This window comes from Podarcis pityusensis (assembly GCF_964106645.2).
Source record: "Podarcis pityusensis genome assembly, chromosome: 4".
NCBI lineage: Eukaryota > Metazoa > Chordata > Lepidosauria > Squamata > Lacertidae > Podarcis > Podarcis pityusensis.
This window is the reverse complement of record NC_138027.1, coordinates 24538602-24565809: the sequence shown is the minus strand read 5'-3', so window position 1 is coordinate 24565809 and position 27208 is coordinate 24538602. Positions and strand designations below refer to the sequence as shown.

At 39.4% G+C, this 27208-nt stretch overlaps 2 protein-coding genes and 1 long non-coding RNA gene across 8 annotated transcripts in view; 1 reads left to right on the top strand and 2 right to left on the bottom strand.

Moving 5' to 3' along the window:
• Positions 1 to 22004, top strand: part of SACS (sacsin molecular chaperone) — a 40180-nt gene extending 18176 nt beyond the window's left edge. For 2 of the 3 annotated variants that reach the window (XM_081004020.1, XM_081004022.1), the window contains exons 7-10: positions 188 to 1670; positions 2336 to 2427; positions 3519 to 3545; positions 8414 to 22004. In XM_081004020.1, the coding sequence (XP_080860146.1) occupies positions 188 to 1670; positions 2336 to 2427; positions 3519 to 3545; positions 8414 to 19989 (13178 nt within the window). In that variant the 3' untranslated portion in view covers positions 19990 to 22004. The remainder of the gene's footprint in view (positions 1 to 187; positions 1671 to 2335; positions 2428 to 3518; positions 3546 to 8413) is intronic. The other variant, XM_081004021.1, reaches the window with a different exon arrangement.
• The window catches only part of LOC308476583, a 141388-nt gene that overhangs the window by 27315 nt on the left and 86865 nt on the right, over positions 1 to 27208 (bottom strand). The window lies entirely within an intron of this gene.
• The window catches only part of SGCG (sarcoglycan gamma), a 29926-nt gene continuing 26120 nt past the window's right edge, over positions 23403 to 27208 (bottom strand). For all 4 annotated transcript variants that reach the window (XM_081004189.1, XM_081004187.1, XM_081004188.1 and 1 more), the window contains 2 exons: positions 24664 to 24787; positions 23403 to 23827 (listed from right to left, as the gene is read on the bottom strand). In XM_081004189.1, coding sequence (XP_080860315.1) covers positions 23648 to 23827; positions 24664 to 24787 — 304 coding nt within the window. In that variant the 3' untranslated portion in view covers positions 23403 to 23647. The remainder of the gene's footprint in view (positions 23828 to 24663; positions 24788 to 27208) is intronic.

Genomic DNA, 27208 nt, shown 5'->3' with positions numbered 1-27208 from the left:
ATTGGAGGAAGACTGGGGGTTCTGTGGTGTTTAATTTTCCTCTTTTTAGTAGTGGTTTCTTCTTTTCCTGCTTAATTTAATGTATGTGTTAGGTTGTTGTATATGTAATAATTGAAGGGATTTTAAGGTTTTTGTTGTTGTAGACTTGTAAACAAGCTGTTCATACTTTTTTGCTTCTATTTTGTAGATGTTCCTAGTATATTCAGTGGTGACCAAATTGGAATGCTGGACCCTCATCAAACACTTTTTGGACCCCATGAATCAGGTCAATGTTGGAATCTAAAGGATGACATCAAAGAAATTAATGAGTTGACAGACCAGTTTAAGCCTTTCATTGGTGTGTTTGGAAGCACTAAGGAAACCTTCAATACTGGTCATTTCCCTGGTACATTCTTTCGTTTCCCTCTTCGCCAGCAGCCTTCCCAGTTAAGTAGCAATCTGTACAACAAGGAAAAGGTTCTTGAATTATTTGAATCCTTCAGAGCGGATGCAGATACAGTACTCCTCTTCCTTAAAAGTGTGCAAGATGTCTCATTACACGTTAGGGAAGCTGATGGGACCGAGCGACTAATTTTTAGAGTCACTGCCAGTGAGAATAAAGCTCTGAAGCACGAAAGACCCAACTCTATCAAGATTCTGGGAAATGCAATAAGCCAATATTGTAAAGGTGTTCCGAGTAATAGTATAACATGTGTGACATACCACATAAACATAGTTTTAGAAGATGAGTGTGTTAAAGATGCACAGAAGACATCGTGGTTGGTATGTAACAGTGTTGGAGGACGAGGAATATGCAATGAATTGGACTCTTTGGCTGATGACTTGAAGTATATTCCGACTATTGGCATAGCAATGTCTTTATCAAGTGATGGAGAGGGAAAAGGAGCTGCAGCGCAGTTTTCAGGAAGAGCGTTTTGTTTTCTTCCATTACCTCCTGGCGAGGAAAGTAAGACAGGACTTCCAGTCCACGTGAGTGGGTTTTTTGGCCTTACAGATAACAGAAGAAGTATCAAATGGCGAGAGCTTGATCAATGGCGAGATCCAGCAGCCCTGTGGAATGAGCTGCTTGTGGCCAATGTGGTCCCCAAAGCCTATGCAACCCTCGTATTGGAAGCAATTAAACGAATGGAAACAGAAAAGAATTCAGATTTCCCACTGTCAGCTGAGAGAATTTATAGATTATGGCCACAAAAAAACAAAACAAAAGTTCACTGGCAGCCAATTATAGAACCTCTTTTGAATGAATTGTTCCAGAATGAAGTTATTTACTCCATCACTGATAACTGGATAAAGGTTGAGGAGGTATATTTTTCAGAAATGGATGAGAGTTTGGAATACACCCAAGCTGTGCTAAACTACCTCCAGGGCTCGGGGAAAGAGGTTGCTAAGGTACCAGACAATATTGCTAATGCAGTTGACCTGATTGTTTCTAGTACAAAACCTGTGAAAAAAGTGACTCCTGGTACAGTGCGGCAAGTATTAAGGCAATCTGGACACAAGGGACCAGCTGATGAAAAGCTTCATGTCTTAGATTTTGTGCTTAGTGATGGAAACTACAGTGAGCTTATTGGACTGGAGCTTTTACCATTACAAAATGGGAATTTTATTTCATTCTCTTCATCTACATCAGATCAGGATGCAATTTACATAACTTCAGAAAGTTTCCCAAGGTATAACATGCATTTTATAGCGTATTTTATAATGGTGTAAGTTTTTTATTTAAATGTTACTCTTTATAGTTCACAGAGTATAACATATACAGTTCTGTACAATGGAGTCACAGAACTGTGCATGTCTTCCTTTTGTGAGCTGGGAATGGAGGCTGTGGTTTGGCATTTGGCCACATACTCAGATGCAGCACATCTTTATGACCATATTCCCATGCATGCTTAGTAAGCATCTTGTAATGTACTTGCCTACCCACTAGACAATACTAGAAAATCATGAATGCATTCCACTTGCCTATGGCTGGTGGCCAGGGATTGACTGTGGTATATGAGGGAAGAGTTTTTAATTGTCTCCCCCCACCCCATCCCCATGCTGCAGTCTCAATAGTAATTGCTTCCCCTCTCCAAGAGTTGCTATTCCTCCTAGGAGAGGTGTGACACAATGGTGTTTTTTGTGAGGTGTGTGGCCACAGTGGGGCTGTCTTGCAGCACAATCTTGGCTGAGGTATACCGTAATCATTTGCTTGGGATGGAACATGGAGAGGATAAGAACTTATTATTCACTAAAAATTTAATGAATAATATTACTACATTTACAGTATTTGTGCCTTTGAAAAATGACACAAGTTATATGGATGATCAACACTCTCTTTTTAATGACATACTAGGTCCCTCTTCCCAGGTCTTGAAGGAAGATTACTTGCTGATGATCTGAAGCCACAAGTTCTGGCTGCTTTGAAAGATGCTGCCAAAAGCAGAGGTAAAATATGTTTATAGAGCTTATCATGTCACAAGTACAGTCCACTAAAATGCATACACTGTAAGCTAATCAGGACACAAAACACTTAAGAATGGACATAAGTAAAGACAAAAGGAATGAAATACAGTGGAAGCACAGGTTACAGTGGGGATCCTTTCCGGAGGCCCCGCTGCAACCCGAAAACGGCGCAACCCAAAGCGTCGCCTCTGCGCACACATGCGGCACGATATAGCACTTCTGAGCGTGTGCGAACGGCGCAAACCCGGAAGTAACCTGTTCCGGTACTTCCGGGTTTGTTCTGGTCACAAGCCGAGGGTGACGTAAGTTGGAGGCAACGTAACCCGAAGCTCCACTGTAATTCAAAAGAAATTTTGAATGATCCATAATCATTTTATGTATTCATGAGAGTCAGGTTTATTACTGAATCAGAAAAAATGAAAATTTAGAAGCAAATATCCTTGTTGGAAAAATGTATCCATTGTGTACTACAGTTAGTATGTGCTGTTGTTCATGTTGCTCAACATAGAAAAAAAAATCATGTGTGAACCATTCTTCAGATTTAAAACTTGCTGGGAAGAACTGGCTCACTTTATGTCAACTTGTACGGATCTTCAGTATGCAATATTGAGATTACAATATTGAAAAATAGCCACATCCTAGTGAGTGCTACCCTTATTTTTCTTGTGTTCTGTGTAGAAGTTAGCAAACTCTGACAAGAACTGTCTTTATTTATGCCTAGCTTTGCACAAAAAACTTTCAAAAGAAATAACAGATGCATTGATAAAATAATAATGCAACATGCTGAATAAAAGTAGAACTGCAACAGAGATTTCGACAGTTGTTGCTATATACAAAAGGTCACTCATTCCTTTAGTATAACAGGAAAATTTTCATTCTGGTTATTTGAAAGAAAATGGTTAATGTGCGTATGGAAGAATCCCTTTTATCCAATCAAAGCAGCCATTTCCTTATATAAAAGAATGGACAAATCACTGCAGTTACAGTTTGCTCTGGCACACATCATAGTTGTCATGTGTCATTATTATTATCATCTTCATTTCCTCCTTAAAGTGCATTTCATTATATTTTAGCCCAACAGCTTCTCTGGGGATTTTCAGGTAGGACTGTTGTCTGAGTAACTGCTGAACAAAAGTCTAGCATTTGTGTGCGTTTGATTACTGGTTGTTCTGCTTGACTCATGTTCCAGAATGGTAATGGTTACAGCCCTGGTTCACTTGTGTTTTTCCCGATTTTAATTACTTACACTAATACTGCTTAAAGACATATTTGAAAAATAATTTCTGTAAGGTTATAAGAAGAATATTTCTCAGGAAGCTGAAGAAACTTGTGAATGCTATACAATATGTGGTTCATACTTAGTTTTACACACAACAGTTTTCATTATGAGCAAATTTGAATTAGTAAAGTCTTCTGCTAGGAACTGCACATAAATTTATAAAAGCTTTGTAAAGATTGTGTGTATAAGTTGAGCTGATGCAATAGGACATGTATCTTAATTAAAAATTATATTGCAATTTATTCATAAAAGAGAAAGACAACAATAAACAGGACACCCAGATAAAAAGCAAAAAAGTTCCTGTCTCACTTCCTGTGCCCTTCAAGTTCCCTAGAGAATTATTTCATAAAATTTATATGCCACACCTCTAATTTACAAAAAGACTAAAACTTAAAATTGTTTTAAAATACAATTTGAAACATGTATTTAAAATGTTCAAAAGATAATTAAAAATTACAATAAGCTAAAGAGATTGAAATACATGGATGTGTTCTATTTGTCTGGATAGGCTTGCCTGAACAAAAATGTTTTAAGCAGTTATGAAAAGAGTACAATGAAGATTTCTGTCTGATCCCAGTACACAGGGAGTTCCAAAATGTAGGTGCTGCCACACTAAAATATTAATTTATTTTTTAAACAATTTTTATTGTTTTCAGAATGAACAAACAACATCTTCCTGCCTTCAAGAGTGCTACATCTTGCCAAACAAATACAATACAAATAATAAATAAAAACATATTCCCATAAGTCCCTGTGAGAAGTTGGTGGTCTGTATCCATGTTTTTTTTGAAGTTCATATTAAATAAAATTGAACCAAGTTACAGAAAATCTGACTTTTTGTTGGTTCTTTGCTCACGTTAGTTGTCTATCAGGTTTTTTCATGAGAATTAGCTTCCAGAACAAATATATCAATATTCGATTAAGTTAGGATCTACAGTTTTATGATTTAAAGATCTCCAAACTTTAGCAATGGTATAAAATATAAATTTCTTATGTGTGCAGAATGAATATAATGTGGCACATGTGACAGTGCAAGTTTATGCTAGTTTAACACTTCAAGAGGAATCATGGTATTAATAATAAGAATAATAGAATTTATATGCCTCCAATAACCGGAGGTCTCAGGGCAGTTCACAAAACAAAATCAAAATATAAAAGCACAAAAGCACAAAATATATAATCAAAGTAAAAACAACCCAATAACCCCCCCGCCCCCCAAAACCCCCCCACCACATTTTAAAAGGGCATAGGATGTGCCAGTTTATCATGGCTGAATCATGTTATAATCCTAAGAGGTGGTAGCAGGAGATTCCATTCAACCCCTCAGGTGGTCTTAGTAGTGTAAGAAATAAAATTATAAAATCTAGGGTTACCTTTATTACAAACTCTTAAGCGCAGGGGAGAGCAGAAGAGTAACCATTCTCCCCCATAACCGGAGGGCGCCCTTTGCATGCCCACGTCCAGCATCTCCAATCCTCAGAGACTCCCGGCAGAGCGCTCCTGGTCCACCTCCGCTCGTCACAGCCCTTTGAGGTTCCTGCCAAACCTCAGTTCAAAATGATCCAGTTGCGAAGGGCGGAGGCAGAGCCAAGAGAGAGCAAACCAAGAAGGAGTAGTCTTCACTCCAGTCCGCTTTTTGTGTACGTAAGTGGGCAAAGCTTATTTGGGAGCTCTCAGTCGGCTCAAGAGCTTCACCCGCCCTACCCTTCCTTTGTTTATACTCTTTATTGCAGGTTCACTTCTTTACAGGTATGCAGGCGCTGCTATGGTCTTACGATGGTGGCTGTTAAAGGACCCGGAAGGCATTTTCCCTGCATTGGCAGGTTTCGCTTTCCCCGTAGCAAAACGCCTCCCCCCCCCAATTCCCAGAGTTCCCCGTTAAAGGGGTTGTGTTGTGGGGAGTCACTGGCCATACACTGACAAGTTGTCAGTGCACTCCCCCCGTGTTGTGGTGAAATAGGGGGCGGCCTCTCTGTGTAAACATACGTCTTCCAGAGCCAGCCCACTCACCAGACAGATATGATAACCCTGATGTGCCTCAGATCCCCTCCTGGGGACTAGGAGGGATAAACACCCAATGCCTAAGCCAAAGTCTTCCTACATCTGAAAGTTTAAATAAAGTTGTAGCCAATTTTAATCCCATAACATGTTGTTACAAGTCATTCATTCCACCCAGGTGGCTCCTGGGGTCGGGGAGGGGGTTCTGCCTGGGCACGCAGTGGGATCTGCCCACATATTTCTGAGTGATTTGCAGTGGATCAACAAGGATTCTGACTTGCAGTTGTTTAAAATGGCAATAAGGCTACCCCCCTTTCTAAATTAGGCTGTTGAGATAAAGAAATGTTGGGGGGGGGGATACTTTGTGTGTGACAGGATTGTGAGCTCAGTTCTGGTAATGCGTACAGATTCCTGAGTTTAGTGTGTTCCTTAATTCTGAGTATGCTGCTCCACCTCCACGACTAATTTGCACCTTCCTCTGGTTGGTGGATCTTGGGGTTCTAGTAAAACAGATCTCATAAGCCTGAAGTCTGTTTGCCCCTGCCATAATTTATCTTATGGCAACTTCCAATATTTTTACAACATTTAAAGCTCACCCATAAGTAGAGTTGTAGATAGTAAATATGTAGATATTTTACAATTTCCATTTTGTTCTCCTTGCACTGTTTTTCCATGCATCTATGCAAAGACACTAAAATAGTGGTTAGGACAAAAGGTAGTGGTGGAAAAGTGCTTTGAAAGGGTGGTTCACTTCTACAGTTAAAATATAGAAGAAACAAATCTTCTGTAGAAAAGTCATTTCCTCTCTTCAGATCTTCCTTTTAGATTGCATAAGGAATGCAAAATAGCATGCAGGTGTGTAGTGATAAAATGAGTCAAATGATTTTCTGGAAAGATGAGTTGTTTGCATATCTGTCTTTGCATGATTGGAATGGTAGTTGCATGGTGGATATTGAAAATGAAAACAATTATACTTCTGTGAATTTTTTTGTAAAAACAGGAGAAGAAATTCCTCTGATCCATTAGGTGGAAAAGTAGTATTATTCTGGTGTACATTGAGAGACCTTTTCAAATTGCAACCTGTAATACAGTATTAATTTCAGTCTTGATTTAAGAGGTAGAAATGTTGGATTTGTCTAGTATTGTCTGCATTTTGTGTGTGTTTCTTGTGCTGATCTGGACCAACCGTCAGTCTATACTTTAGGTGCTTGTTAACAGAGTGCAATATTATACATGATAATAGTTCTGTGATTGAACTACCTTTTTAGGTTTTTCAAATAGCAGGGGATCTAATATGGATTGGTACCACTGTGTTGGGAAGCGTTTTAAAAAATCATTTTCCCTTGTAGCATTTTCCCAATGAAAAGTGCCCCACCCCAGCTGTTTTTTGCCCCATTAAGGACAACCTTTTGTGTACAGTCTGTGTACAAGTAAGGTTTTCCTAACAGAGCAAATAGCACTGGTGTCTTTTTTCTTTTTAATTTTCACCAGGAAATCAGCATGGATTGGAATAAATTTGAAACAATGCTAAAATCAAATAAATCAGGGTGTTTCTCAAAGATCTATTGAATGATTGTTAAAAAAATAAGAACACAGTTAACAATTGTATGCTGAAATAAAATAAATATATAAATAGTGACATCCAAGAGAGCTGTGGCAATTTCTGTTCCAAAAGGGCTCCAATTTCTCAGTTGCTGTGATCTATAAAGAAAACTATTTTAAAATGGCAACTCAATGGTACTAGACTTTATCAAAAAGTAAAATGACCAGTAAATCAAGAGAGGGAAAATGCTGGATTTGTCTGGAATTAATTTGATTTCTACCATATGTGCTGCCAGTGTAAAAAAGCAAAGTCATATTGGTAAATGGTGATGGGAATTCTTAGAGAAGTATTTCAGAGACAAATAGAAGCAGATCCACTGCTATACACAAGAACACAGAGTGTTGTGGAATATTAAATACAAGTTTTACTTATAGTGATCATTGAAAGGACAGTATACTTATACCAGATCCCAACTATAGTAGTGGGGTTTCTGCTGGCTGAGCCAACCTGAGCCTGGTAGATGGGAAACAAGCCTTTAAAATATGGTTCAAGTAACACCACCCTTTTTTCTGGCTTAACACACTGGGTTAAATGGCTGCTCTGTACAGATTTAGGAGTGCAGCAGCCGTAATCCTTACTTCAGAAGTCCATGCTTGCTCATTCCTGCTAAGCCATGGTTTGGCTTAACATTAGATGTGAACTGCGCCAGTGTGCAGGACTAATGTAGAACAGTACCACACATGCTGTGTGCTAAGAAAGGAAACAATGATGAAGTGGTAGACTACTTGTCCTATTGTCTGCCATCCGAAGATAATGTAATTAGTCGGTAGGGTGTCAGGGTAAGTACCAGCAGCTGCCTCTTTCCATGGCTGTAGTAAAGGTGTGCCTCAAAAGGGCAAGTAACCTTTTTGATCAGAAGAAGTCATGGCTTGTTGTTAAAATACTTTGCACACTATCCCATGGCCCTTTGTGGATCATAGCAAGCCTTCAGCAAGGCCAAGTGTGACGGTTTCCTAGCAAGCAGAAGATCTATTAGAGAACAACTCTAAAATAACTGGTGCCCTTTTCTTTTTTACTGGCAATTTATGGTTTTAACAAAAATCTTACTAAATGTCACTCAGTTTAATACCTTTTATTTTTTATTTCAGGAAGAGCATGCACTCAGCTGCAGCTTCTCAACCCTGAACGATTTGCACGGCTCATCAAAGAAGTTACGAATTCTTTATGGCCTGGTAAAGACATTGTGGTACAATGGTTTCCACTTTCTGAAGATAAAAAGCACCCATCAGTTTTGTGGCTTAAAATGGTATGGAAGAACCTGTATATACATTTCTCTGAAGATTTGTCAATGTTTGATGACATGCCACTTATCCCAAAAACAGTACTAGATGGGGATGAAGAAGTCATGGAACTTATTAGATTAAGGACTCCATCACCAATTATTCTAGAAGATGGATCTGAAACTCAGCTTCCAGAATTTTTACCCGACATCATTGAACAACTTGGTGGGATTGTGCTTAAGAAACTAGACTCATCTATACAACATCCACTTTTAAAAAAATATATACATGCCCCATTGCCAAGTGTAGTTTTGCAAATAGTGGAAAAACTTTCCATACAGAAATTGACCAATAAGGTTGCATCATTCCCTGTATCATACAAAAATGCCCTTAGAAACTTCCTTGCTAGTTTAACTGATACTACGGAAAAAGAAAAATTAATAATTAATGAGCTAATCATATTTAGGAGAATTAAACAATCACTTGATGAAGAAATTACTTTTACTGCATTGAAAGGCTGTAAGGTACTGCATCACACTGCCAAACTTCCACCTGATATAAAACTCTCTGTTTCACTAGTTGACAGCAGTGACGAAGCTACCATTCGTTTAGTAAACATACTAAAAGCAGACCAGCTAAAGAGCACAGATTGCATGAAGTTTATTTTAAAAGATATTCAGAGTGACTTTTATTGTAACGATGAAGCAACAAAAGTTATGCTATGGATTCTGGAAAATCTAACTTTCCTAAAAAATGAAAATGCAGAAGTGCTGGATTGGCTGATGCCACTAAAATTCATTCAAATTTCTGAAGGAAAAATGGTGTCAGCTAGTGAACTTTTTGATCCCGAAGTAGAAGTACTACAAAATATGTTCTATGGGGAGGAGGAACATTGCTTTCCCCCTAATGTTTTTAAAACATCTGCTGATACTCTTCATTCTTTGAGATTAATAGGCCTAAAAAGTGAAAGCAACTTGGAAGAGAAAGACATTTTGAGCATAGCTCAAAAAATTGAAAGCTTGAAGGACTGTGCTAGTACAAATCAAGATGCACTTAGAAGGAAAGCCAGAACTTTGTTAACGATTTTGAACAAAAATTATCCATTACTTCATACACCTGAAACAAAAGCAATGTTGAAAAAAATCAAATGGATTCCAGCATGCAAGGAAAGACCTCCAAATTACCCAAGTTCCTTAATTTGGAAAGGTGATCATTGCAATTTGTGCTCGCCACCTGAAATGTGTGACTTATCTCAGGCCACCTTAGTAGGTTCCTCTGTTCCTCTTGTGGAAGGTGTCCGACCAAATGTTGAAAAAGCACTGGGGATCTCAATCAAACCTAACATAAAATCAGTGTTAAAACATTTCAAAGTAGTTGTAGACTGGCACAGTTCTAAAAAATTTAGTGATGAAGATTATTATCAATTTCAGCACATTTTGCTTGAGATTTATGGCTTCATGAATGATCACTTAGATGAAGGAAAAGAATCATTTAAAGCCTTGAAATTTCCCTGGGTCTGGACTGGTAAAACCTTTTGTTCGTTTTCTCAAGCAGTGATAAAGTCAGCACATGATCTTGATCTTCAGCCGTATCTACATAATGTGCCAAAAACAATGGCTAAATTCCACCAGTTGTTCAAATGCTGTGGGTCAATTGAGCAGCTGACACCAGACCATGTTTCCATGGTCATTCAGAAAATATACCTCAAAAGTGAACAATCTCTTACAGAAGAAGAGAGCAAGCAAAATCTTTCTATTATGTTGAATATTATAAGGTGGCTGTACAGCTGTCAAATTCCAGCTAGTTTAAATACACCTGTTCCTGTATATTGTAGCAAAAAACCTTACAGGCTTACAATGAAACCAATCCATGAATGCTGCTACTGTGATATCAAGGTTGAAGACTTAAATGATTTGCTAGATGATGCTGTTGAGCCAATAATTTTGGTTCATGAAGATATACCCATGAAAACTGCAGAATGGTTGAATGTGCCATGTCTTAGTACCAGGTTGATAAATCCAGAAAACATGGGATTTGAGCAGTCGGGTCAAAGGGAACCTCTCACTGTAAGAATTAAAAACATTTTGGAAGAATACCCTTCTGTATCCGATATCTTCAAAGAGCTGCTCCAAAATGCAGATGATGCTAATGCAACGGAGTGCAATTTTTTGATTGACATGAGGAGAAATAATGACATAAGAGAAAATCTTTTGGATCCAGGAATGGCAGCTTGTCATGGGCCAGCTCTCTGGTCTTTCAACAATTCTGAATTTTCTGACTCTGACTTTCTAAATATAACTCGATTGGGTGAGTCTCTTAAAAGAGCAGAAGTTGACAAAGTTGGAAAATTTGGCTTGGGGTTTAATTCTGTGTACCATATCACGGATATTCCGATCATCATGAGCAGAGAGTTTATGATTATGTTTGATCCCAACATTAATCATCTCAGTAAACATATAAGGGACAAGTCTAATCCTGGGATCAAGATTAATTGGAGTAAGCAACAGAAAAGACTTAGAAAGTTTCCTAATCAGTTCAAGCCATTTATTGGTGTGTTTGGTTGTCAGCTCCCGTTGACGGTGGAGGCTCCTTACAGTTACAAAGGGACACTCTTCAGGCTTTCTTTTAGAACACAACAGGAGGCTAAAGTGAGTGAAGTCAGCAGTACTTGCTACAATACTGCAGACATCTATTCTCTCGTGGATGAGTTTAGCATTTGTGGACATAGACTGATAATTTTTACTCAGTGTGTAAACTCCATGGTTTTGAAGTATTTGAAGTCCGAGGAAACCAACCCTGGTGTAGCTCAAGAGACTGTGACTATTAAAAAAAATCTGTGTTTGTCCAAAGCAATAACTTCCCCTGTTACAAGTGTTCTCAAGGAAGCTGCCAAACTCATGAAAACTTGCAACAGTAGCACAAAAAAGCTTCCTACTGAATCACCCAAGTCATCGTGCATATTACAGATAACAGTGGAAGAATTTCATCATGTGTTCAGGCGGATTGCTGACTTGCATTCTCCAGTTTTTAGAGGCCCAGAAGATGACACAGTTTCTTTCTTTGAAATGGCTAAATCTGGACAGACAAAAAGGCCTGCTGATGAACTGCCACAAAAAACAGTAGACTCTACAACATGGCTTATATGTTCTTGCATGGATACTGGGGAGGCCTTAAAATTCTCATTACAGGAAAGTGGAAGAAGGCTAGGACTTGTCCCATGTGGATCAGTTGGGGTTATGCTATCTGAAGCACAGGATCACAAATGGACTGTGAAACCCAATTGTAGCAACTTAGGAGAAGTGTTCTGCTATTTACCTCTTCGAATCAAAACAGGTCTGCCTGTTCACATTAATGGCTCTTTTGCTGTTACATCAAACAGAAAAGAGATATGGAAAACTGACACAAAAGGAAGGTGGAACACAGTATTTATGCGGCATGTTATAGTAAAAGCTTACTTAGAAGCTCTTGTGGTTCTACGCAACATGGTAGTTTGTGGGGAGCTAAATGACTACAATTACTATGCAGTATGGCCTGATCCTGACTTAGTGCATGATGATTTTTCGGTCATATGTCAGGGGTTTTATGAAGAAATAGCTCACACAAAAGGCAAAGAAGGGATCAGAGTGTTCTCTGATGGTTCATCTTGGGTGTCTATGAAGAATGTGAGATTCTTAGATGATTCACTCTTGAAACGTCCAGACATAGGACCTGCAGCTTTTAATATTTTTCTAAAGTACCTTAAAAAAACTGGCTCAAAAAATCTCTGTGCTGTAGACCTTCCATCTTGGGTCAAAGCAGGCTTTGAAGAAGCAGGGTGTAAACAGGTGTTACTAGATAATACTTTTTCAGAGAGGCAATTCTTTTCTGAAGTCTTTTTCCCAAATATCCAAGAGATTGAGGCAGAGCTTCGTGATCCTTTAATGCACTATGTTCTGAGTGAAAAGGTTAGCGAGTTCTCAGAAATTCTCTGTGTTACACCGTGTATTCCCTGTTCTTTGACTGAGCACCCTCTGGTGGAACCTTCAAGACTGATCCATCCTGAAGGTCGGGTTGCAAAGTTGTACGATAAAGAAGATGGAAGATTTCCCTATGGCACCAGTCAAGATTACCTTAATCCCGTGATTTTGGTCAAATTAGTTCAGCTAGGTATGGCTAAAGACGATATTTGTTGGGAAGACTTGGTTGAACGTGCCGAATCTGTAGCAGAAATCAACAAGACTGATCATGCTTCAGCTTGTCTCAGAAGCAGTATTCTGTTAAGTCTCATAGATGAAAAAATTAAATGCAGAGATCCTAGAGCTAAAGAATTTGCTGCAAAGTTCCAAACAATACCATTTCTGCCATTTCTCACAAAACCAGCAGGCTTCTCTTTGCACTGGAAGGGTACTGATTTTGGCCCTGAGACAATGTTTTCAGCGATGGACCTTTTCACTGCTGATTATCAAGATATAGTTTGTCTGTTAAAACCAATCCTGAATGAAAATTCCCATTCCTTTAAAGGTTGTGGGAACATTTCTCTGGCAGTCAAAGATTTTTTAGGCTTGCTTAAGAAACCAACTGTTACTATGGTTATAAACCAGCTGAAAGAAGTTGCAAAGTCCTTTGATGGAATTACCTTGTACCAAGAAAACATCACCAATGCTTGCTATAAATATCTCCATGATGCCCTGCTACAAAATGGAGCAACAAAAGCAACCATAATTGAAGAGCTGAAAAACTGCAGTTTCATTCTTGTTGAAAATGGCTATGTTGACCCCACAAAGGTGTCTTTTCATCTTAACTTTGAGGCAGCGCCATATCTCCATCAACTGGCTAATAAATACAGAAACAGCTTTCGTGAGCTATTTGAAAGCGTAGGCGTGCGTCATGCTTTTACAGTAGAAGATTTTGCTCTGGTTCTTGAGTTAATCAATGAGGAAAGAGGAACTAAACCACTGACTGAAGAAAATTTCCAGCTTTCTAGGAGAATCATCAGTGAAGGAATATGGGGCCTCATTAGAGAAAAGAAGCAAGAATTTTGTGAAAAACAGTATGGCGAGATATTGTTACCGGATACTCACCTTGCCCTTCTACATGCTAATACTTTATGTTACAATGACTGCCCTTGGATCAAAGTGAAAGATACAACTGTAAAGTACTGTCATGCCGACATCCCTAGAGAAGTAGCAGTAAAGCTTGGAGCAGTACCCAAGCGACATAAAGCCTTAGAAAGGTATGCATCAAACATTTGTTTTACTACCCTTGGGACTGAATTTGGGCAGAAAGAAAAACTGACAAGCAGAATTAAAAGTATTCTTAATGCATATCCATCAGAAAAAGAAATGCTGAAAGAGCTCCTTCAGAATGCAGATGATGCAAAAGCTACAGAAGTTTGCTTTGTGTTTGATCCTAGACAACATCCAGTTGATAGAATATTTGATGAAAAATGGTCTCCACTTCAAGGGCCTGCACTGTGCGTCTTCAACAATCAGCCTTTTACTGAAGATGACATTAGAGGAATTCAGAATCTTGGAAAAGGCACTAAAGAAGGCAATCCATGTAAAACTGGCCAGTATGGTATAGGCTTCAATTCCGTGTATCACATAACTGACTGTCCTTCTTTCATTTCTGGTAATGATATTCTTTGTATCTTTGATCCTCATGCCAGATATGCACCAGGTGCAACATCAATTAGTCCAGGACGCATGTTTAGGGACCTGGATGCTGATTTCAGAACACAGTTCTCAGATGTCTTGGATCTCTATTTAGGAGATCACTTTAAACTAGAAAACTGCACAATGTTTAGATTTCCACTTCGCAATACAGAAATGGCAAAAACGTCCGAAATCTCCCCAGTGCCATGCTCAGACAGAATGGTGCAAAATCTTCTAGATAAGCTGCGTACAGATGGAGCAGAACTCTTGATGTTTTTGAACCACATGGAAAAAATTTCTATTTGTGAAATAGAGAAAACAACAGGAGCACTTAATGTGTTATATTCTGTAACAGGAAAAGTAACTGATGGCGATAGACTGAAACGAAAGCAATTCCATGCTTCTGTAATTGACAGTGTCACTAAGAAGAAAGAGCTTAGCAAGATACCTGTGCAACAAATCACTTACACTATGGATACTGAAGACTCTGAAGGTAACCTCACAGCCTGGTTAATTTGCAACAGGTCAGGTTTTTCCAACATTGAAAAGGTATCCAAGAGTGTTGTATCAGCTCATAAGAATGAGGACATTACTCTCTTCCCCCGAGGGGGAGTTGCTGCATGTATTACTCACAACTACAAAAAACCTCATAGGGCATTTTGTTTCTTACCCCTGTCCTTAGAAACTGGGTTACCATTTCATGTGAATGGACACTTTGCCCTGGATTCTGCCAGGCGAAATCTGTGGCGTGATGATAACGGAGTTGGAGTACGAAGTGACTGGAATAATAGTTTAATGACAGCATTGATTGCACCGGCCTATGTAGAACTTTTGATTCAGCTGAAGAAACGTTACTTTCAAGGTACCGATCCAACAGTGTCTGTGCTACACAACACATCTATGCATACAGTGAAAGACACTTTGAAAAAGTTTCTGTCCTTCTTCCCCGTTAACAGACTTGACCTGCAGCCTGATTGGTATTGCTTAGTGAAAGCAGTTTACAGCTGCATTCATGAGGAATCCAAACGTCTCCTACCTGTTGTGCGAGCTCCAAATGTCGATGGCTCTGATTTGCATTCTGCAATTATCATTACATGGGTTAATATGTCTACCTCAAACAAAGCTAGGCCATTCTTTGACAATTTGTTACAAGATGAGTTGCAACACCTCAAAAATGTAGAGTACAACATTACAACACGCAAAACAGTAGCAGAAAATGTGTATAGACTCAAACATCTCCTCTTAGAAATTGGCTTCAACTTGATCTATAGCTGTGATGAAACTGCAAATCTTTATCACTGTCTTGTGGATGCAGATATTCCAGTGAGCTATGTGACTTCAGCTGATGTCCGATCATTTTTGATGACATTTTCCTCTCCGGATTCTAATTGCCACATTGGAAAGCTGCCTTGTCGACTTCAGCAGACAAATTTAAAGCTTTTCCACAGTTTAAAACTTCTTGTTGACTACTGTTTTAAAGACACAGAAGAAAATGAAATCCTCATTGAAGGATTGCCTCTGCTCATTACACTTGATAGTGTACTGCAAATTTTTGATTCAAAGCGTCCAAAATTCTTAACTACCTATCATGAACTGATTCCGTCTCGTAAAGATCTGTTTATGAACACACTGTACTTGCGGTACAGCAATATTTTACTGAAATGCAATGTAGCAAAAGTCTTTGATATTACCAGCTTTGCTGATTTGTTGCCTTCTGTCTTGCCAAGAGAATACAAAACCAGAGGTTGTGTGAGATGGAAGGAGAATTTTGCAAGTGAATCATGGCTGAAGAACACGTGGCATTTTATTGGTGAATCTGTAAATGTGAAAGATGACCAGGAAGATGCAAAACCAACATTTGATGCTGTTGTTGATACTTTGAAGGACTGGGCATTGCTTCCAGGGACAAAATTTACCGTATCCTCTAATCAGCTTGTTGTACCAGATTGCGATGTCCTGCTTCCGCTCAGTCTTATGCATATAGCTCTGTTCCCAAATTCTCAGACTGATAAAGTTTTTCATGCTTTGATGAAAACTGGTTGTATTCAACTTGCTTTGAACAAAATTTGCTCCAAGGACAATGCTCTAGTGCCCCTTTTGTCAGGACACACAGCAAATATAGACAACCCTTCAAGCATTTTAAAAGCCATACATTACATGGTTCAGACATCAACATTTAAGACTGAAAAATTAGCCGAGAATGATTTTGAGGCCCTCCTGATGTACTTCAACTGCAACCTAAGTCATTTGACATCTGAGGACGACATTAAAATTTTGAGGTCGCTTCCGTGCTACAAATCTATCAGTGGACGATACATCAGCATTTCAAAATGTGGAGCATGTTATGTACTCACAAGAACTATCCCCTCTGTTGAAGTGGATAGATGGACACAGTCATCTTCAGCTGCCTTTCTGGAAGAGAAAATCCATTTAAAAGACCTGTACACTGTACTTGGGTGTGTTCCAGTAGATGACCTTGAAGTTTATTTGAAGCATCTTTTACCAAAGATTGAAAGTCTGTCTTATGATGCAAAACTAGAACATCTGATTTACTTAAAGAACAGGCTCTCTAGCATTGAAGAATCTTTAGAAATAAAGGAACAGCTGTTTGAGAAGCTAGAGAGCTTTTTGATAATTCATGATGCGTGCAATAGATTAAAACCTGCAAAACATTTTTATGATAGGACCGTAAGAGTTTTTGAAGTTATGCTTCCCGAAAAGCTGTTTATACCCCAAGACTTCTTCAAGAAACTGGAGCAGCTCACAAAACCGAAAAACCGTGCTGCATTCCTTGCATCATGGGTAGCATTTCTCCGAAATATGGGACTAAAATATGTAATTTCCCAGCAGCAGTTACTGCAGTTTGCTAAAGAGATCAGTATGAGAGCCAACACTGAAAACTGGACTAAGGATACACTGCAGAATACAGTGGATGTCCTCCTTCATCACATATTTCAAGAAAGAACTGATTTGCTATCTGGAAACTTCCTTAAAGAATTGTCTTTAATAGCATTCTTGTGTCCAGAACGTGCTCCGGCAGAAATTGTAAGATTCCATCCACAGTATCAAGAGGTTAATGGAACACTCCCTCTTATAAAGTTCAGTGGAGCCCAAGTAAACCCAAAATTCAAACAGAGTGATGTTTTGCAGCTCCTTTGGACTTCGTGTCCTATCCTTCCAGAAAAAGCTACGCCTTTAAGTATCAAAGAACAAGAAGGAAGCAGTCTTGGTCCACAGGAACAACTTGAGCAGGTTTTGACTATGCTTAATGTGAACTTGGACCCACCTCTAGACAAAGTTATAAATAACTGCAGAAATATATGTAATATAACAACTTTGGATGAAGATATGGTAAAAACAAGGGTTAAAGTCCTAAGGAGCATCTATGAATTTCTTAGTACAGACAAAAGAGAATTCCGGTTTCAGCTTCGAGGGGTTGCTTTTGTGATGGTTGAAGAAGGTTGGAAGCTGCTGAAGCCTGAGGAAGTCGTAATAAATCTTGAGTATGAATCTGACTTCAAACCTTACTTGTACAAACTTCCATTAGAACTTGGCACCTTCCACCAACTATTTAAACACTTAGGCACTGAAGATGTTATTTCAACAAAGCAGTATGTTGAGGTTCTGAGTCGCATATTCAAGAACTCTGAAGGAAAACAGCTTGATCCTAATGAAATGCGTACTGTTAAACGAGTTGTTTCTGGCCTGTTTAAAAGCCTTCAAAATGATTCTGTGAAGGTTAGAAATGACCTTGAAAATGTGCGAGATCTGGCTCTTTATCTTCCAAGCCAAGATGGTAGATTGGTAAAATCAAGCATCTTAGTTTTTGATGATGCACCACATTACAAAAGTAGAATACAAGGAAACATTGGTGTTCAAATGCTTGTTGATCTTAGCCAGTGTTACTTAGGAAAAGACCATGGTTTTCACACCAAACTGATAATGCTGTTTCCTCAGAAGCTGCGACCCCGTCTCCTCAGCAGTATCCTTGAGGAGCAGTTGGATGAAGAGTCACCAAAAATTTGTCAGTTTGGAGCACTTTGTTCTCTCCAAGGCAGGCTCCAGTTACTGCTGTCTTCTGAACAGTTCATCACGGGACTAATTAGAATTATGAAACACGAAAATGACAATGCATTCTTAGCCAATGAAGAGAAAGCCATAAAACTTTGCAAAACCTTGAGAGAAGGCTTGAAAGTTTCTTGTTTTGAGAAGTTGCAAACAACACTGAGAGTTAAAGGTTTTGCTCCTATTCCTCACAGCAGAAGTGAAACATTCGCCTTTTTAAAGAGATATGGAAATGCAGTAATATTGCTCTATATACAGCACTCAGATAGCAAAGACATCAATTTCCTTCTAGCATTAGCAATGACCCTGAAATCTGCAACGGATAATCTGATTTCTGATACATCCTATTTGATTGCTATGTTGGGTTGCAATGATATTTATAGAATTAGTGAGAAGCTTGACAGTTTAGGTGTGAAGTATGACTCTTCAGAACCATCAAAGCTTGAACTACCTATGCCTGGCACTCCTATACCAACTGAAATCCACTATACTCTTCTTATGGATCCAATGAATGTTTTCTATCCTGGTGAATACGTTGGCTATCTTGTTGATGCTGAAGGTGGTGATATCTATGGGTCGTACCATCCAACCTATACATATGCTATCATTGTGCAAGAAGTAGAAAGGGAAGATGATGAAAATTCCAGTTTCCTGGGCAAGATTTATCAGATTGACATTGGATACAGCGAGTACAAGATTGTGAGCTCTCTTGATTTGTACAAATTCTCAAGGCCTGATGAAAGTTCTCAGAGCAGGGGCAGTGCACCATCTACTCCAACAAGTCCCACAGAATTTCTACCGCATGGACCAAGAACAATTCCTCCTCATTTTCCTGGAAGAGAGAGTCACAAATCCTCCTCCTCCTCCTCCTCTTCATCTAAACATCATTCTCCCAAAAAGGCTAAAGCAAATTCTTTATCAGAGATTTTGAGGGAAGTTACATCTGTGATGGAACAAGCTTGGAAGCTTCCAGAATCTGAAAGGAAAAAGATCATAAGAAGGCTGTATCTTAAGTGGCATCCAGACAAAAATGCAGAGAACCTTGATATTGCCAATGAAGTTTTCAAGCATTTACAAAATGAGATCAACAGATTAGAAAAGCAGGCTTTTATTGACCAAAATGCAGATAGGGCATCCAGAAGAACATTTTCATCATCAGCTTCTCGATTTCAATCAGACAAATTTTCATTTCAAAGGTTTTATACTTCATGGAACCAGGAAGCAACGAGTCACAAATCTGAAAGACAACAGTCTAAAGAGAAATGTCCATCTTCTACAGGTCCTTCATATTCCCAGCGGTTTTTTATGCCACCTACATTCAAGTCAGTTGGAAATCCCGTTGAGGCTCGTAGGTGGTTACGGCAAGCTAGAGCAAACTTTTCAGCAGCAAGAAATGACCTTCATAAAAATGCCAACGAATGGGTTTGCTTTAAATGTTACTTGTCTACCAAGCTTGCTTTGATTGCTGCCGATTATGCCGTAAGGGGCAAGTCTGATAAAGATGTGAAACCCACTGCACTGGCACAAAAGATTGAGGAATATAGCCAACAGCTTGAAGGCCTTACAAACGATGTCCACACACTGGAAGCATATGGAGTCGATAGCTTAAAAACTCGCTATCCAGACCTCCTTCCTTTTCCGCAGATTCCAAATGACAGGTTCACTTCTGAAGTTGCTATGAGAGTGATGGAGTGCACAGCATGCATTATAATAAAACTTGAAAATTTTATACAGCAAAAGGTATGAGGGTAAAGACATGGTGGTTTCATATAGACATGCCATGTTTCCAGCCAGTTTTCTCCAAGCTATTGTTTTTGGGTGGCATGCTACTGTTTGATGTGTCATGCAACCAACCATACAGCTTTGTGTGACAGGGGTGGGAGTCATCCTCTTACGCAGTGGGGGTGGGGGGAGGAAATCACGGTCACAGATGCGATAAGATCTGAATTCACTTTTGCTAGCAAAAGCTATATACTAATGTGATGGAATAAAATGTGACTTACTCATGCAGTTACTGTACTTTGGAAGCTATGCAGTTCCTAGCAGCTTATAAATAAAATGCATATATTTCTGTGGCAATGAGGGCCAAATTAGATGTTCCATGGCAGACCTGGATTTGGGAAACTCGACTATCACTGAACATGCTTTGCTGCAAAAGCAGCCAGGGAAGGACACGATTTACAGTAGAAAAGTGTTTGATGGGAGTTTTTAATCCTTCCTTGGCCCAACACTTCTTTCTTGTGACCTCCCATTTTCTCCTGTAACAAAGCAAATGAGCGCCTGGGACCTGACTGGGGAACATGAGGGCATGTTGCAAAGGGAAAGTGATAGGCAGAAGGATTAATTGGCTCTATGCTCTCAGACATTTCTCCATTGTAAACTGTGCTTTCCCACTGCTGCTTTGCAACAGTTTGATGGCATCCCCGGATCTGGTAGTGAACATCTTGTTCAGCCCAAGGTACACAGGATTTAAATGTTACATAATCTTGTTTTAAGCAACAGCTTCTTATTAGCAAAACTGTAGAACATGTATTTAAAGATTTGCAGGGAGACTGAGCTGTAAAATATAGTTATGTACACAGTACAACGGTAAAATTCACAGGGCTGAACTGCACTTTATGTAACCAAAGCCTAGGACTATGTCGGTAAAATCTGTTTGTATGTGCAGAGATATATATGTATGTATCCCCAGATTGCATCCATTCAGTTTTATGGTATGAGGTGGTGTCATTTTTCAGTGTACTAATGTAAGACTGAGTATGTTACTCTCTTTTAAGGAATTGAAAAGTTTGGAGAAAAGTCACTTTGAAGCATTCTGTGTATTCATTTGTTTGCTATGGACATTCATTTCACTCACAGTAATACGATCTGCAGGATCTGATTTATAGATTTGCTGCAGTTTTACATCAAACATTACATCAGAGGTTGCCAAGGGACCTTTGACACAGCACAGTATTTTATTCCTTAATGTTTGATGACTTAAACACAAGACTTATTTTCTTATAACATACCTTATGTGTTTTTGACATTGTTACATCTTTTGTTGAATGAGAATTGCATGTGCATTACCTAGTAAAATACTTGATTTTCTTTAGGGTTTTTGAAACGGAAACTGCACACCAAAACTCTTTTTTTTTTTTTAAGTAGTCTTACTTCAGCTTTTTGTTTTGTTTATATATTTTTCTCATGAGCCATCCTTGGAAATAGTATAATGTCATAAAATATTTTGGTATACAGTGGGATAATTTTTTATTACATATTAAATGGTGCTGCAATGTTATGCTTTTTGATTTTGTCTCACACTGTGGCACATGAGATGTCTGATTTTTAGTTCATAATTTTTCTTTTATAAATTGTAATACTTTTGATAATGCCATGTAAATTATTCAATATTTGTAAAGAAAATCATGACAACATGTAAAATAAAGCTGCTGTGGATAGTATTTATGTTCCATTATTACCTAACTGTCACAATTATTTACTTGATTAGTACACTGAAACTATAATTTTATGTAAAGAATGTAAAATAAAATAGGGGTAAGATGAGGTTAGATAAATTACAACCAAAATATTGCAATACAGAAGGACAAAATAGTTGACAAAAGCTCTTTAAGAAAATGTGTAAATAATAAAAGGGCTTTCAGTGTAGAAAATATCTCAAGAAAATCTAGGCTTTGAACCTTCTGGTTGCAAAGCCGTATGATTATTTCTGTTGTTAAGTGCCATAAAATGATTTTAATAATAAACTTGAAGATTCTTCAAATTGGTGTGTTGAATATTTATGTATATTTATATGAGACTTCTTTCACCAGGACCTTTAGTAGAGGGGGAGAACTCACTTTGGTGAATCAACCAGGCCCTCTTTCCCATCCCTGCTGCTCTTTTTGTGATGATAAAATGTGTATTCATTGATTTACTACCCCAATTGCTTTTGGCGAACCATTGCAGATTTACTTTTTCATGCAGAGGCTATTTCATTCTAATACCATCATGATCTCAAACTAACTATTCCAGTATATTCATATTTTTCTGCCCACGTCTTTTTAAAAAAAACACCAAATAATTTCATCATAGGACGTTCATAGTAAATTTACTTTGTGTTTTTTTAATATAAAAAACCCAGCAACATTAAAAATGCATATTTATTAACCTCTAAAGTTCACAAATCCAGGGTCGATGACAAATCTGAATTGTGAAAGAAGCCTATTCCATGTGTATTGTGATAAATCAATTTTAACCTGTATTTGCTACTGTGTTTCATTTTATATGCTGCGGAGAGCACTGCCTCACGAGGATGAGTAGAAGTTATTTCTGGGGACTAACGGATAGAAAGAGTACTCAGGGCTAACCTTCTCTTCCTTTGTGGTCCATGAAGCAAGCCAGAGCAGGGGACCTCAGATGGCCATACCATATGGAGTAACAGAGAAGGGGAATTGTGCATGGAAGAATTGCCCAGTTCATCTACCTTTCCCTTTCTGCATTTACAACAGGGTTAGAGAACCTTTTTCAATCTGAGAGCCGTATTGCTTTGTGGGCAGTCTTCCAGGGGTTGCATGCCAGTGGTGGATGGGGTCAGAGGCAAAACGGGGCAGAGCAATGGGCCTGACTCTCATCCTTTGCATAGTAAGCTACAGTACATTCCACTATGCATGTGACAGTGGTCTCTGCATCCACCCACCCACTCCTCTCCATCCAGGCCTTTGTATCAGACAGACAAGCAAAAGGCGTGATCACAGTTCAAGGACACATTTCAGCCAGGCAAAAGATCTCAAGAACATGGAGTGGGGCCAGCAAAAGGCCTGGGGCACTGTATTTGTTTCCTGGGCCTGGGGTTCTCCATTTCTGCTGTAGAGCTCCCCCCCCTGCCCCCCTGCACTTTTGGTAGACCGGCTTCCATATATTTTGGGTGGTGTTCAGCTAAACATTTGCATTGAATTAACGCTATTCCAATGGGACTTTGTCCCTCTCTCCTGTGTGACCTGCACTGCCCCACATCTGCTCTGGAAGGTTGGAGGAATGTTCTCCTTAGTTCTATGCTGAATACAATTCAATTTGATGCATTTCGATTTTAAATGTAAATGTTGCATTTCTGTGCTGTGTAGTAGCATCAGTGACTCTAGACGCTACTACAAAACCTGACTAAAAACAGCCAAAGAAAGTAGTTCAGACAAGCTGTTTATTGACATTCATTCTGATTTGTTTGCGGGGATATTATACGAAGATACGGCAAGCGTTATCTCACATTTTCCAATGCATTTTCCCATGTCACAAGAAGTCTGATAGTTTTGGGGAAATGGGTACGTGTGGAAGGGCACCAACTTCAACTGCAAAACCTGAGCTTGCCTGTATGTGACCGAATCCCACATGAAAATAGCAGCAGGCTGGAAGCACGCAGCGTGGGGTGTTAGCTGCTCATCTCGCAAGCCTGACTATAATACAGGCAAGTGGAAACGACATCAGCCACTGCCAAGTACAACTTTCCATCTGTGCAAACACAGACTTCATAGAGCCCAAAGGATATCTCAGAATCTCCGCTTGTTCCTTGAGGCAATTTGGGCAGCCGCAGTCCAGCATTAAGCATAAGCTGCATGGAAGAAAGACAGACACGAATGGATTTGTTTGTGTAGCAGTAACTTCGGAACAAAAAGTGTGGTGGCATCTTAAAGGTTAATTTATTACGGTGCAAGTTTTGTAGACCTGAGAACCCACTGGAGCCAGCCCTACATAGAACTGTTGGCATGTGCTGGGCCCAATAAATTAAACGTTGACTCAATTGTGGTGATTAAATGTACATCAGAGGTTCCCTTTTAAAACTAATTTCTACTGTAGCCACATTGCAAATTTAAACAAAACCTTTGACGATTCCCCAAGTTGGGGAAACTCTTAATTTTTTTGTGGTTGCTGACACCTTAACAAACATAGCCCAGACGTGAAACATGGCTGAGACCTCAATGCAAAAGACAAATTTCAATAGGGCTTTGTGTCAGTAGACTTTATTCCCACAGCACCAAGCTCCTTCATGGAGGGCAAGATAACTGAGTGCAAAATGCTCTATAATTGCCGGGAAATGAAGCAAATGAAAATGTTCGTATTTTAGAATGGGAACTTGATAACAGCTGAATGGAATATTAGATAGTTCTGAGTTCTGAATATGTTGATTGGTAATTTCACCATCAAGATAGCGTGACTATACATTTAGATAAAATGGAGTAACAGGCACTGCAAGGGATTAGTTGGCTCTTCGTGAAAATCACCAACTACTTAGGGCCAGCATAGTTCTCATATTTTGCTGAAACTAAAACCAGCAGGAAACTGGTAGGAAGACAGCCCAGTGTCTGAAATGTCAATGCTGTTGTTCTGAATACCAATTGTAAATGGATCGTTTGTTGATGGTAGATTAAGAAATAATTAAAATCTCACCATGCTATCGCTGCTCTGTAACTTGATATCCAGATGAGAAAGAGCCGTAATAGTCCCACTTTCGGCTTTAATATGAATCCCTCGTGGAGCATCCATGGTGAGAGACCGAGTTGGCGATTCAAGCCTGAAAGAAACCAGAAGGAAGATCTCAGCATCTGAATAAATTGTGGTTTTATTTATTGCATTTATTTATAATTTATAAGCCTGTCCATCATAATACAACAACAACAACAACATGATGCAAAGCAGGTCAACACCCTATTGTAAAATCAATTACCGTAAGGCAATTTTAAATATAAACTTTAAAAAAACATTTCAAACAGAATGCAGCAGATGAAACAACCAGCAACAGGCCACAATAGCTTCACATTATCCAAAAGCCTAAGTAAAAAAGAGGTGTTGATGATGGCTATTTTAGTGCAAGTGATACCGATTTAATGGGGTATTGACTTCCAAGTGAGAGTTTAGAATTCTAGCCTGGCAGCTGATTCTTCCTAGAAGTTACTGTTAGCCAGCAAGACAATGTTCCATGATGTGGTGGTGGCCTGTGCCAGATTCCTGGTGTAGTTGTGGCAGCTGAATCATCTCTACTGCCTGAATAGTCCTAGGACTGTAGCAGTGTGTGTGTGTGACATGCCTTTTTTAAGAAGCTAAACTTGAGTAGCATAACTCAACGACCTGGGTCACAGGCTCTGTAGAGTAGCTAGCTACCTGGATATATTTAGAAAGTTGTTCCTCTGTGAGCAGATTGCCCCACTATGTTCACAAGGTAAAAAAGGTTTTGACAATAAGGAACAGAGCTTAGGGGAGTGAAAATACAACCATCTTTAAAAGATAGTTATTGAAGTTGCAGACAAAAGCCTATTTCCCACGCCACATAAACCCAATACATTATCTTTGACAATGCAAGGATAGAAAAGTGGAAAGTCAATGAGTGGGTGGGATTCCCCTGAGGTTTTGCAGTATTGCAGCAAAAGTGTGGGCTTGCTGCAATGAGTTGGTTCCATTAAGGCCAAGGCAGCTAACCCTGGAGAAGCTGAGAGAGATGGAGGCACACAATGTCTTTCAGGGAGCTCCCTTACAGACAGGTCCTGCTAAAGACGCTACTCCCTCAAATCAGGGCTAGCAAACCTCAGGCCTAGGGACCAAAACTGGTGCTCAAGGTTTGGTTGCCAGTGGATGACTCATGTCAGGAATTGGATAGGGGGAGAGTTGGTTCTGCTGTAAAACATGTTGTACAGATTGAATAAGCTTTGAGAATTAAAACCTCTGTAAAGAGAAGCCACAAAATTAATTCTCACTTTGTAAACCTTAAACTCAAGTGAAGCCAGGAAACAAATTATGATACTCAAGAGCCTTGAAAACCAGTAGTGCCACAAGGTGGCAGCAAAGGACAGCAGTCAGTTTGACATCAACTTGGAATCATAGAATTGTGGAGCTGGAAGGGACACAGAGGGTCATCTAGCCCAACTTTCTGCAGTGGAGGAATCAATAGGAAGTGCATCACTTCTGAATGCAAACAAGTATTCACAATCCAGCCAAATGTAGGCACCACTAGTACTGGAATGTAGCCCGAAAGCAAAGGAAGCACCAAAACTAAAAATGCATGTGTGTGGTCAGTACCACGATGGGAGAGTGTTTGGAAGACTGTTGCGTATGTCACACTGAGCCCCATACCGGAAGAAAGGCAGGGAATAAACTTATTTTGTTTGGCACTCTGCTTCTGGTTTTTAAGGGCAAAAGCTATGCCTGTAGGCAAAATTGTTCTGTGATTCATCTAGTCCATGGGTACGCAAACTAAGGCCTGGGGGCCGGATCCAGCCCAATTGCCTTCTAAATCCGGCCCGCAGACAGTCCGGGAATCAGCCTGTTTTTACGTGAGTAGAATGTGCCCTTTTATTTAAAATGCATCTCTGGGTTAATTGTAGGGCATAGGAATTCATTCATTTTTTTTCTTTTCCAAAATATAGTCCGGCCCCCACAAGGTCCGAGGGACAGTGGACTGGCCCCCTGCTGAAAAAGTTTGCTGACCCCTTATCTAGGTCAAAACATTTGACATCCTTTCCTCAAATTTTTGTCTCTTTCATTATAACCAGAGTATTTGTTTTGTTTCGCACTATTTTTTCATCATTGTACCTGTGCACCCATTCACCTTGTTCATTTCTTTGAGAGCCTTTCAGCACAGTCTTAGCACAGCTACTACTTCATGGCCCTGGAACCTAGTTTACAAGGCAAACAGCTTGAGGTGGCTCGTGCAAGTGAGCCAAGCCACATCTGGAAAGAGAAAGGGGGGGGAGGGAAACCCCAGAATCTCTGCTGCTTTAAACATGAGAAAAATCCTTTTCTAGATGTGGTGAGCAGTCGGATTCTGGCAGCTACTGAAAGCCATTCGCCTAAACATGTGGGGGAATGTAACCGGGTGCATTTCCTCACCAGCAAACAAAACTGCAGGGCAGACACGGCAATTGAGAAGGACAGAAGCAAACTTGCTTCTTCATGCTGCTGCTTCTTGCCATAGGGAATTTATGTAACAGCCCAGCCTAGT